At 40.4% G+C, this 12,609-nt stretch overlaps 1 protein-coding gene across 6 annotated transcripts in view; it reads left to right on the top strand.

Moving 5' to 3' along the window:
• ROBO1 (roundabout guidance receptor 1) overlaps positions 1-12,609 on the top strand; it is a 1,469,611-nt gene that overhangs the window by 1,306,042 nt on the left and 150,960 nt on the right. For all 6 annotated transcript variants that reach the window (XM_077294071.1, XM_077294068.1, XM_077294069.1 and 3 more), the window contains one exon: positions 1,565-1,722. In XM_077294071.1, the coding sequence (XP_077150186.1) occupies positions 1,565-1,722 (158 nt within the window). The remainder of the gene's footprint in view (positions 1-1,564; positions 1,723-12,609) is intronic.

The following is a 12,609-nucleotide window of genomic DNA, read 5'->3' as shown; positions in this document are numbered from 1 at the left end:
AATAATCTGTTTATATAGGTGAGGGATGAGTGTAAATGGGTAAGTTTTCTTAACTGTGGTTTTGTTCAGTTTTTGGAAATCGAGGCAAGGACGGAGACGAACATCTTTCTATTTTAGGAAGAAAAATCCTGCATCTACTGGAGGAGGAAGGATGGATATGACCCTTCCATAAACTTTCCTTTACATTTTTCACATGCTGATTTTGATGCAGATTTACATGAAAATTTCATGTGGAAATGATGCAGATTTTGCCTTTGGGAATTTCACGATATTTCTAGCCTATCTATTGTTTGACATACCGGTATATCTATTTTTGCTAAGTAGAACACTTTCTAGAGTGAATTTATTTTTTTTTAAGTCGCTAAAGAGTATTTCATTTTCTGCACTTGAAGCTATGCATTTAATGTGCATAATAATGCTTATTACGGCTGTAGCGTTAACTGCGATCACAGCTCTCTTGCTAATGGTATGCAGTGAAGTTTTTTGCTCAGGTAGGTATTCCAAATTTTCATTGTCTTCATTAAGCCGCAGGATCGCTCCCAAATTCTTCTGTATTAGGAGTTAATTAATGAATAACACGACGGAAGCTGTCAGCAATTTGGAGGAATGAAATATGAAACCCAACCTGAGCATATTTTGGCAGCGGCTGTTGACTTCAGTGTTTTCCGTATACCGTAATATATCTTGGATGCGTGTTTGGAATGTACAAATTAAGCAGTTCTAGAAAATTACATTCTGTGTTTTGCTTCAAGGTGATCTTGGGGTACAGATTAGCATATTAACTATTAGTATATTTGTCTTTAGCTTAAATATTTACTCGTTATAGCACCAATTATTTGCATCACATTGTCCACAGTTTCATCACCGAATGGGACCTGACTGATCACTCAGTTCCTTTTGTCAGATCAGAGAATATTTTAGATGAGAAAAATCTGGGTAAATATGGACAGCACTTAAAATTTCATGGAGGTCAACTCTGAACCACCCAGAGATCCAAGACCTGAATGTTGATTGTTGAGTCATCCAGAGATATATTAAATATTGGAAAGGTAATGGCTCGGTTAGATGCCATTGATCTCAGTTAGAAAAAGAAAGGTCATAACATGTGGTGACCTTTAAGTACAGTATGTGGTAGGGGGAGAAAGATGTGACCATGCTCTACTTTCCCTGTTCCATCATCTATTATCGAACACCTTTCATGCAGACCACCAATGTCTCTAAGAAGAGACTGCAATGACATTTTAATTCTCCATTTACAAATTGGGTTTATGAGGTTCTAAATACAGATTTACGAACTACCATAGACTTTTCTGCTGCATGTCTAAAGTTTGAGGATGACATGAAAAATCTGAGAAAATGAGGATATATACAGATATGAGATCTGTTTAGAAGGTTTTCTTACTGGTGGTCTTTCTTTTAAACGTACTGTGTTTGATTATCATAGTATCAAACATCATTTAGGATCACAATATCACCAACAGTTTCTTTTCAACTTTTTGGATGAAATATATAATGTATTTATTACTTCATTAACATGATCATATTTATCTCTTTTTTTTCTCAGTTCTTAGAGATGACTTCAGACAAAACCCTTCAGATGTCATGGTGGCAGTTGGAGAACCTGCTGTGATGGAATGCCAACCTCCCCGAGGTCACCCAGAACCCACGATATCATGGAAGAAAGATGGGACCCCAATAGATGATAAAGATGAACGAATTACGGTGAGAAGTGTGGAGGGTTCCTTATTTTTTTATTTTATAGTAATGGAATTTTTGTAAAGTATAAATTTATCAATCCAAGCAATTGAATGCAATGCAATATCCTACAGCAAACTTTAAAATGTCAACATGACATATGTTGTTTCAACTTATTACCGTATATACTCAAGTATAAGCAGAGACCCTTAATTTTGCCACAAAAAAACTGGGAAAACTTATTGACTCAAGTATAAGCCTAGGGTGGGAAATGCAGCAGCTACTGGTAAATTTAAAAAATAAAAATAGATAACAATAAAAGTAAAATTAATTGAGACATCAGTAGGTTAAGTGTTTTTGAATATCCATATTGAATTAGGAGCCCCATAAAATGCTCCATACAGTTCATGGTGGGCCCCATAAGATGCTCCATATTAAAATATGCCCTATATAATGCTGCCAAAAGGTTGATGGCTCCATAAGATGCTCCGTAGAATATTATTCTTCATATAATGCTGCACAAAGGTTGCACAAAGCACAAAGATGCTCCATAGAATATTAAGCCCCATATAATGCTGCACAAAGGTTGATAGCCCCATAAGATGCTCCATAGAATAATATGCCCTGTATGCTGCTGCAGCTGAGATTTAAAAAAAAAAAAATGACATACTCATCTCTCATCGCTGGATGCCGAGTGCCAGGGGCCTGAGCAGGCGGCAGCGGAGTTGCCGCAGGCTCAGGACAGCGGCACTTGTGATATTCACCAGGTCTCTGCTGTGACTGTTCAGGCAGAGGGCGAGCACTAACCCCGTCATCGCACCCTCTGAACTGAACGTCACAGCAAGAGGATGCGGAAGACAGAGCCCGGCGGTGGAACAGGGACAGGTAAATATCGCATGGCTCACCCTCTCCCGTCATACTTACCCCATGCTGATGCAGTCTGCAAGTCCCTGCTTCTCTGATGGTCTCTGGCGTGCGCCAGCAGATTATTCCCGTGTTCAGCGGTCACATGGTACCACTCATTAAAGTATTGAATATGCGCTTCGCCTATGGGAGTGGAGTCGCGTCCATATTCATTACTTTAATGAGCGGTACCACGTGACCGCTGAACACAAGAAGAGCTGCAGGCACCAGAGACCATCGGAGAAGCAGGGAAGTGCAGAGACTGCGCCGGGAGCAGGTGAGTATGATGTTACAGCTGCCGCTCCCCCTCCCCCGCCGACCCCCTGGAACAATGACTCGAGTATAAGCCACGAGGGGCACTTTTAGCCTAAAAACATGGGCTGACTATAAGGAACCTTTTAAAATAAAAAGTTCCCTAATAAGCATTTTGTGCCTTGTTCTACCCCCGGTCTGCATTTTAATTATTGTCCGTATGTGAATTATTTTCCATGACTACTACAGTTCAGTTTGACATAAGTGTCTCTGTGATAGGAAGTGATGTCATTTGTTTGGCAGATAATATGGAAATCATTGGCCCCCATAGCAAATGTTCTAATTTCCCCCCACCTCAGTCAGTTTTATTGGCATCAACCAGCTCCCCATTTAGTTTGATTGGCCTTCACCAGCCCCCATTTAATAATAATCTTTTATATTTTATATAGCGCTAACATATTCCGCAGTGCTTTACAGTTTGCACACATTATCATCACTGTCCCCAATGGGGCTCACAATCTAAGTTCCTCATCAGTATGTCTTTGGAATGTGGGAGGAAACCGGAGAACCTGGAGGAAAACCACGCAAACATGAGGAGTACATAAAAACTCCTTGCAGAAAGTCTGCAGTGCTTACCCCTGAGCCACCATGCTGCCCCCATTTAGTATAATAGGCTCCACCAGCCTCCAGTTGAGTTTTATTGACCCTTAAATGTCCTCCAATCAGTGTGATTGGCTTCCACAAGCCTTGTGTACTGTTTGATTGGCCCCCACTAGCCCCTAATCAGTATGATTGCCCCTCACTAGCCTCCAATTCAGTTTGATTGGTGAATACAAGCCCTCCTTTCAGTATGATTGGCCCCCACCAGTCTCCAATTCAGTTTGATTGGCCTCTACAAGCCTTTCATTCAGAATGATTGCCCCCCACCAGCCCTCCTCTCAGTATGATTGGCCCCCAGAAGCCCTCCATTCAATTTTATTGGCTTCCACAAGCCTTCCATTCAGTATAATTGTCCCCCAACAGCCTCCAATTCAGTTTGATTGGCTCCTACAAGCCCTCCATTCAGTATGTTTGGCTCCCAAAAGCCTTTCACTTAGAATGATTGCCCCTCGTCCAGTATGATTGGCCCCCACCCGCTCCCCATTCAGTTTGATTTCCACTACAAGCTTTCCATTCAGTTTGAATGGCTTCCATGAGCCTTCCATACAATATGATTGGTCCCCACCATCCTCCATTCAGTATTATTGGCCTCAATCGGCCCCCGATTCAGTATAATTGCCCACAATTCAGTATGATTGACCCTCACAAGCCCTCCATTTGGTATGATTGGACCCCCACTAGCCTCCCATTCATTGTAATTGCCCCTATAATTACTGACATTATAAAAAAGTACACAAAAAACAGGGAACCTTTGTCTCCCTGATCCACCATTCTATTCAATGGTATCCATATCCTGGGGATGCTGATACTGCTGAAATTGTGATTACGGGAGGGAGGAGAGGGGCCCCAACTCATGTGCCCCATAGTGGTCGCTTGGGCTGCAGCTATGAACGGTATGTCACTGCTGTCATGACTGCTGTTGCATTTGCCAGTTTTAATCAATGTACAGGGCGAAAAAACAAAAACCCAACACACTGTTTAGTGGCCACGGGCCGCATACTGTGTCTCATCTTAGACTTATTTTCTTATTAAATTGAATTTGTCACCAGTTTTCTGACAATTGCACAAAGTAAGGACAGGGAACCAATTTCCAGGAGTATGGCACTTACTGTGCTCTTTTTGGTAGTTTTGATAAATTACTGTTTAATTTGCTGCAGCTCTGCTGGTCCTTTCAGTGAAAATTCCTGCTGTACAGTCCTTCTTATTCATAAGTTCAGCGTATGCCTGCCCCCACTATTGATTGACAGGGTCAAGGTAGATAGAGCTCATCACTGAGAGGACTAGCAGAGCTGCAGTTAAAACAGTGATAGCATCAATCTACAGGTAGAAGCCCAGTAAGTGATGCATTGCTGGAATCTTTGTATCTGCCTTTATTTTATGCTGCTCCCAGACTGAGAAACATAACCTTAGTGACAGATTATCTTTAAGGCTATAGACTTGTGTATCTTCAAATTACCAATAATTGTATTTGAAATTTGGTTTTAAATTTCATTGAGAAGCAGACACCTCGGACACATTTAAATGTATTGCTGTGCGTGACTGCTATTCATTTTATGTATTTCCTTGTGGCTTGACAAATTGTATAGAGTCTTAATATAATTTATCCTGTCTTGGTAACAAATGGACTCCTCACTGCGTAGGACTTCTTACCAAATTTAAAGAGACAGTCTATCAATCAACATTTACATTGAATAAGCAATGTGACTTTCTTGCCAGAATTAGGTAAAAAAGTAACGAGAATTATATTGGAGAACGGAAGTAATTTCTCCTGGGGGGTAGATTCGCTATTTTTGTGCAATATTTTCTTTTCCTCCAACTACATTTCAGTCCAAACTTGATTCAACTAGATCCAAATATGTGTAACTCAGCTGATTGTTGATAAGTATTTTTGATTATACTAAATCAGTGTAACAAGATGTTAATCCATATGCTTAGGAAGCAGCAAAATCTAATACTGGGCTTTTTTCACCGCTTATGCCATCTGTTCTAGAATTAGGAACGGCATTATTCTGTTCTGCTGATAAAGGACAAGTAACTGATTTGTAGTTTCTCAATCATTTTAATTAAAATATGTGCAGGTTTGGGGAATCCTGGGATATTTACTAGAGTATATGTCATAGCGGGAGACACGTCATTTCTAATCAATATGTATCGTTTCTGTACTTGGGTAAATTAAAGTGCTACAGTTCAGAAGTGAACGTGAAATACATGCTATTTTGTAGGATTTTCAGAGTTTATTGGATGATTGGAGCATTTTATTGTGGATTACTTTGCTTACGGATGACCTGATTACGTTATAAACCACAGGGTCTATTACAATAGAGGTCATTGATCCTTACGGCAGCAGAGAAAGGACAACATGCTAAGCACAAAATTGAAGGCGATACAATATTATGATACCTTAATCTCGATCATCTCAATGTACAAATCCCATTAAACCAGATTTAACTGGATCTGCTATGTTCAACTATATTATAAAATATTCCGAATGATCAGATTAGAAGTTGTGCCTTATTCTTGTTGACTAGTGATGAGCGAATCAGCCAAAACTTGAATTTAGCAAACTTTATTAGGAAATTACATTTGCATTTAATTTATTTGATGGGAATTGAATAGTGATGGGCGAACCCATGGATGTTCGGAACCGGTGGCCAAACATTTTTAAAAAGTTCTGTTCGGGTACCAGAAATTGAATCCTAACCCAGGCCCTATTCAAATGAATAGGGGGCCAGAACATTCAATATTAAACATGTTGTCGCCTGTGTGACAGAGTGAGAAACACCAGCTCTGATTGACGGTAAGTTCATTACCGCCGGTCAGAGCACTTTGGTTCCCACGCTGTCATACAGATAACAGTGTGTGAGACGGCAGCTGTGACCGGTGGTAAAAAGGTTACCGCTGTCACAGGTGTCGGCAGATGAAAATACTACTCTCAGCATTGTATGACTGGTCTCGATAGCAGCGAGAGCAGGCGTACGATGATAATAGTACTCGTCAGCCGGCGCCTGTGTAATAGATAAATAAATAAAATTTAAAAATGACATGCAGTCCCTCTATTTTTGCTAATCAGCGTAGGCAAAACTGATAGCTGTGGGCTGCAGCCCTTACCTGTCAGCGTTTTCTTGGCTGGTTATCAAAATTAGACAGCCCCCCCAAATACATAATAAAAAAAAAAACAATGGAGTCACCCCTATTTTTGACTACCAACTAAGCTAAAGCAGGCAGATGGGGACTGGTTTTCTTACACTTGGTAGGGGCAATGGATATTGCCCCCCCCCGCATAAAAATAGCAGCCCACAGCTGACCCAGAAAAGGTGCATCTATTAGATGACCCAATATATATATATATATATATATATATATATATATATATATATATATATATATACACTCACTGGCCACTTTATTAGGTACACCTGTCCAACTTTTTGTTAACACTTAATTTCTAATCAGCCAATCACATGGCGGCAACTCAGTGCATTTAGGCATGTAGACATGGTCAAGACAATCTCCTGCAGTTCAAACCGAGCATCAGTATGGGGAAGAAAGGTGATTTGAGTGCCTTTGAACGTGGCATGGTTGTTGGTGCCAGAAGGGCTGGTCTGAGTATTTCAGAAACTGCTGATCTACTGGGATTTTCACGCACAACCATCTCTAGGGTTTACAGAGAATGGTCCGAAAAAGAAAAAAAATCCAGTGAGCGGCAGTTCTGTGGGCGGAAATGCCTTGTTGATGCCAGAGGTCAGAGGAGAATGGGCAGACTGGTTCGAGCTGATAGAAAGGCAACAGTGACTCAAATCGCCACCCGTTACAACCAAGGTAGGCCTAAGAGCATCTCTGAACGCACAGTGCGTCGAACTTTGAGGCAGATGGGCTACAGCAGCAGAAGACCACACCGGGTACCACTCCTTTCAGCTAAGAACAGGAAACTGAGGCTACAATTTGTACAAGCTCATCGAAATTGGACAGTAGAAGATTGGAAAAACGTTGCTTGGTCTGATGAGTCTCGATTTCTGCTGCGACATTCGGATGGTAGGGTCAGAATTTGGCGTAAACAACATGAAAGCATGGATCCATCCTGCCTTGTATGGAGCATCTTTGGGATGTGCAGCCGACAAATCTGCGGCAACTGTGTGATGCCATCATGTCAATATGGACCAAAATCTCTGAGGAATGCTTCCAGCACCTTGTTGAATCTATGCCACGAAGAATTGAGGCAGTTCTGAAGGCAAAAGGGGTCCAACCCGTTACTAGCATGGTGTACCTAATAAAGTGGCCGGTGAGTGTATATATATATATATATATATATATATATATATATATATATATATATATATATATATACTTACTAGCTCCAAAATCAAATCTTCACTTTAAAGTACATGTGAAAATCTCTCCACAAAAGGCAGAAAAATCTGCTTTAAAGCCTATAAATAAACAGAACTGTTCTATCTCATCTTTAATGTGGTTTGGTGCCTTTGCCTTAATGAGGTTAAAAAGTGTTTTTCCCACCTGCTGGAACAAAGACACAAGTGAGATCAAAGGCAGACGTGTTCTGCTCAACACCTGTACCGGCTGAAGAATTTCAATGTGGGCTTATAGCGACAGTAAAATTCTGATTTTAACTCCCTGTAATCGCCTTCCATCCTTTCTATCTGTAATCTTGTTTGACACTGAGGGTCATATTTGTAAAGTGATAACAAGTGGGTCAGAAATGAACAGGTTAAATAAATAAGGTAAGAGAGTAGTACTGAAAACTTGGTAAGTAAACTCTGTAACATTGGCTTTGTGTGCGAAAGAAGAGCAAATATTCTGTAGTAAAACCGCCAGTGAGATGGACGCTTAGTAAGCCAAAAGGATTTTTGTACCTTGGTGGAGAATATGTCAACATTTTTTAGTAATTACATTAATGAGAAGTTACCACTAAAATAAAAAATGGTGGCAAATAAGTCACTTAGTTGTGTTACTTCTTTTGGTGACAAACTATATGGACATTATTATCCAGTTTTCAACTAGTTTTTCCAATATTGTGCCTTGCGCACACAACCGATTTTCTCGTACTAGTGCTATCCGTGGTTTTCACGGATAGCATTCTTACCTATGATATTCCATGGGGCCATCAAGTCTATGGGTCTATCAAAATAATCCAATTGATTTTCATGGGCTGACAGAATGGAGAAGTTATTTTTTTTCTCGACGTCTGAGACAAATTGATGCCACTCTGATCAAACTCTTATCAAAGTCTGGTAAGAATAATTGCACCATTATTCTTGGATGTGGAGTAATCAGTCTTGTGAACCGACGCTTGCTCTGTGAAGGTTGCCATAATACACCCACCTTTCTCTAATGCTGCCTGAGTCTGTTTTCACATTTGAGGTATACACCGGGAGGATTTCGAGATTTTATCTCAGAAGCCACTAATGTACCCTACTTTGGCATAGCTAGAAAATAGGCTCCCACTGTAAAAAAAAAAAATAGAAATTTTTGCTGATGCATTACTGCCATTTGGATGCCCAGTGGCCATAATTGTTGTCTCATAGCTGTTCATATATAGAGTTGAGTAAAAAGATTCTTGCTGTCCTAGTCCAACAGGCGACACCGTTCAGTTTTCGGTATAAGCCAAGACAGTTTTAAGTTCTGTGACTGGCATGGTTTGCCCAGCAACCTCTTACACTTACTAGACTCTGCAACATGCTGACATTGTAGCGTGATGCATATGACAACAATGAATGATGTTGTGGGGCCCCGTAAGAGTAAGAAGTGTCCAGGATGCTGGGATGAGGATGCCGATCACAAGAGTGAAGTTTACCCTGGTCCATCTGCTACGGAGGTACACACTGAGCATTAGACCAGTGCAGCACAAATCTTTTTGCTCAACTCTGATATATATGTTATAGCTGTAAGTTTGGTTTGATCTGCCCCCAAAAAATCAGATTTTGAGATGAGACCTGCTGCATAGGAAAAGGACACTCCTTGATTAAGAGGGTGGCACATGATGGAAAGCTAATATCACATAAAGTCCTCCTTGGGCAGCAAGATGTGATTACTTTGAAGGATGTTTACCCCAATTAATGATAATTTGCAGGAAATCCTTGATACCCTCACCAGCTCTCCTATGTAAATAAAAAACAGAATATATTGGGTCTAAAAGTCTTGTAAGCATTTTGTCATCTGTTTTCTTGGCTCAATTTTTCCCTTTTTATGGTATCGAAAAGCTAGCTAAAACCTAATATGGATGCTTTTATAGTTTCAGAGGCAATTGTGTTTCTTAAGTTTTCAGTTCTTATAATTTTCCCATAATTCTGCACTGATACAGGGAAATATTAATATTTAGAGTCTGGAGAAGCTTAACAACCCTTTTATGTTCTGTGATACAGGACTATTGGGTGTCACCATGAACAGATTTAACCAAGGAGTGGTGAAATACAATTTTTAGTGGCTTAAACCAAAATTCAGTTACTTTTCTAAAAGATCTTGAGCTAATAGAGGACCAAAAATTGTCCCTCTTTAGTTTTGTTTTATTTAACAGCCTTTGGCTCATTTTAAGCCATGGAGACTTGATGGATGAACAATATGTAGGAAGATCGATCTTGTACAAGCCTAGATAGGTCCACCAGAGTCTTCCCCGCTATTATTTTGATACTATCAAGCCATCGGGTTGCTTGTCTTCCTCTTCGCCTTGTTCCTTCAATTCTTCCAACCATGATATCCTTCTCCAGTGACATGTCTGGCATGATTTATTCCAAAATTAATTTGTTTGTTCCTCTCGCCATTCATGGTATTGATAATTTACTTTTCCAGCACCATATTCTGAAGGCCACGATTCTTCTTCTGTCTTGTTGTATGTTCATTGAGATCAGTGGGTACCATCTAAGGCTATGTGCACACGTTGCGGATTTCCTGCAGATCTGCACCTTTTTTTTCTGCGCAGAAATGCTGCAGATGCGCAAGGGATTTACAGTACAATGTAAATCAATGGCAACAAAAAAAATGCTGTGCTAATGGTGCGGAAAAATCTGCACGGAAAATGCAGCAGATTCAAAAACGGATCATGTCAATTCTTTTTGCAGATCTGCTGCGTTTCTGCACCCATTCCATAATAGAAATCTGCAGTGGGGAAAAAAGGAAGAAATCCGCAGAAAAGTCTGTAACGTGTGCACATACCAAAAAAAGGCACAGATTCTGACCTGCGTTTTCCGCCAGAATCTGCGCAGAAAATTCCACAGTTAAATCTGCAAGGTGTGCATATAGCCTAATGTGTCCTTCCTTCTGTTGTGGCAAGAAAATTGATTTCTTATGCTGCTTTGAGACCAACCTTTAATTATAAAGCTACCTAAACAAGCTGGTATTCACCAAACAAATTATCAAAATGCTTGTTCATTGTTAGCAATAATTTTTTTAGCTTGATGAAAAATCATTGTTGTGTGTTGACTACATTGACTGGTGTAAACAGGATGACAAGCGTGGAAGTGTGCGGTTGGCCGATCCACACCGGCCATTAAATGACTGCCAATTAATTGCATGTAATCTATTGACGGTCACTTAAGATCTACTTGTGTAAACCCAACATTGCTGCCAGGTTTGTTGGAAACATTTTGCCCATTTGTGAAGTTTTCATCCTAGAAGGATTTTACGATACACTTGTATATCTTCTTCATTATATGTGTGCTCATGATTCTGTACTCTTTTAATCTTACATCAAACAGTTCTTATCTAGAAGAATCTCCCATAATTCGGTGCTAAAACAAATGCCCTCATAAAGTGTTTAGGAGATCATAAAGACTGCAGTCGCTTTCCTATAAACCAGCGCACTTATCGGGGGGGGGGGGGGGCAAAATAGAAGAGCTTTCACAGTGTGTTGTATTCCCATAGTTTTACAGTCACTGAGTCTCCAGTTCCCTCCACACACTGGTGAAATATTTGATCTGGTCCTGTGATGTCTATCTCATGCTAATAGCTCCAGTCGCGCTTTACATCTACGGCTTCTGAGTCTGGTCACAACCTGTACAAAGCAAATATCAGCTTTAGAAGAATCTCCGCTGCTCTTTTCAAACCCTGCTTCGCTTTCTTCCTTGCTCTCGCCTCCTGATAGCAGAATGGCTTATCTCCAGGACAAAAACTATTTGCATCTGAATAACTTTCTTTCCGGACTATCTCAGTGTACAGTGGAAACATTTTCACATTTTTGATCTTTGCATTTTTCAGTGTTTGTGGCATAGTAATAATGTGATGGATCTCCGTTCTGAAAGATGAGCAAAATCTATAAAGAGCATCCTCCTTATTCACAGATTTGGCACCCTCACTGTACCTGGGTTCTCGTCGTATTTTCAGCTTTTTCCAGGATGCATAACGTGTTTGATTTGTTTGTGCCAAGAATTCTTTTTGTTTATGGCAATGGTCTTAACAAGATACATTTATTAAAGTGTGTTTCTGGCACAAAACATTTTGCACAGTTTATACCAGCACCAACATATAGTGCAGAACACCAAATTTATATCCGCAGTATTAAATCTATCAGAATTAGAGCCACCTTGACATAGATTTATCAAGCACAAATATAGACCCCGATGTTGCCCTAAAGCACCATATTCCTCTCCTACACACATAGACTAATAACATGTGGTTCTTTGTTGCACTACTAAATTGCTGATCTGGGTTCCCCTGCTGTTCAGCTCATTAGCAGCCATATGCAGCTGTGCATACATTGGCCATCTAATGGTGCACCGATGTGCATGTGACCGCTGCAGCCAATCACTGTCCTCAGTGGGTAAACTGTAAATCACCAGTCCTGACTCTTGTAGCCAACCTTCATCCGTTCCTGTGTGACTCAAGTTATGGTGACAACCTGACGCGTATCTTTCAGGTCATCCTTATAGTCTGTCTCGGGCAGTAGTGTGCTGCCTGAGTATGAATTATGATATCTCCTGTTATACTCAGCCCTGCTGCGCTATTCCACTTTGCTAAATCAACACCTAGCCAGGTCGCTAAGTCCACTTTTTTGTGCAACTATCTCATCCATGTTTCATCTTTCTCCAGTTTCCTTGTGATCCACTTTTACACAACTTCCATGTTGTCTTCCAGTATTTACAGCCTCCGTGG

This window comes from Ranitomeya variabilis, chromosome 3 (assembly GCF_051348905.1).
Source record: "Ranitomeya variabilis isolate aRanVar5 chromosome 3, aRanVar5.hap1, whole genome shotgun sequence".
NCBI classification, from domain to species: domain Eukaryota; kingdom Metazoa; phylum Chordata; class Amphibia; order Anura; family Dendrobatidae; genus Ranitomeya; species Ranitomeya variabilis.
Note: the sequence above shows the minus strand (reverse complement) of the source record. Positions and strands in the feature narration are given on the sequence as shown.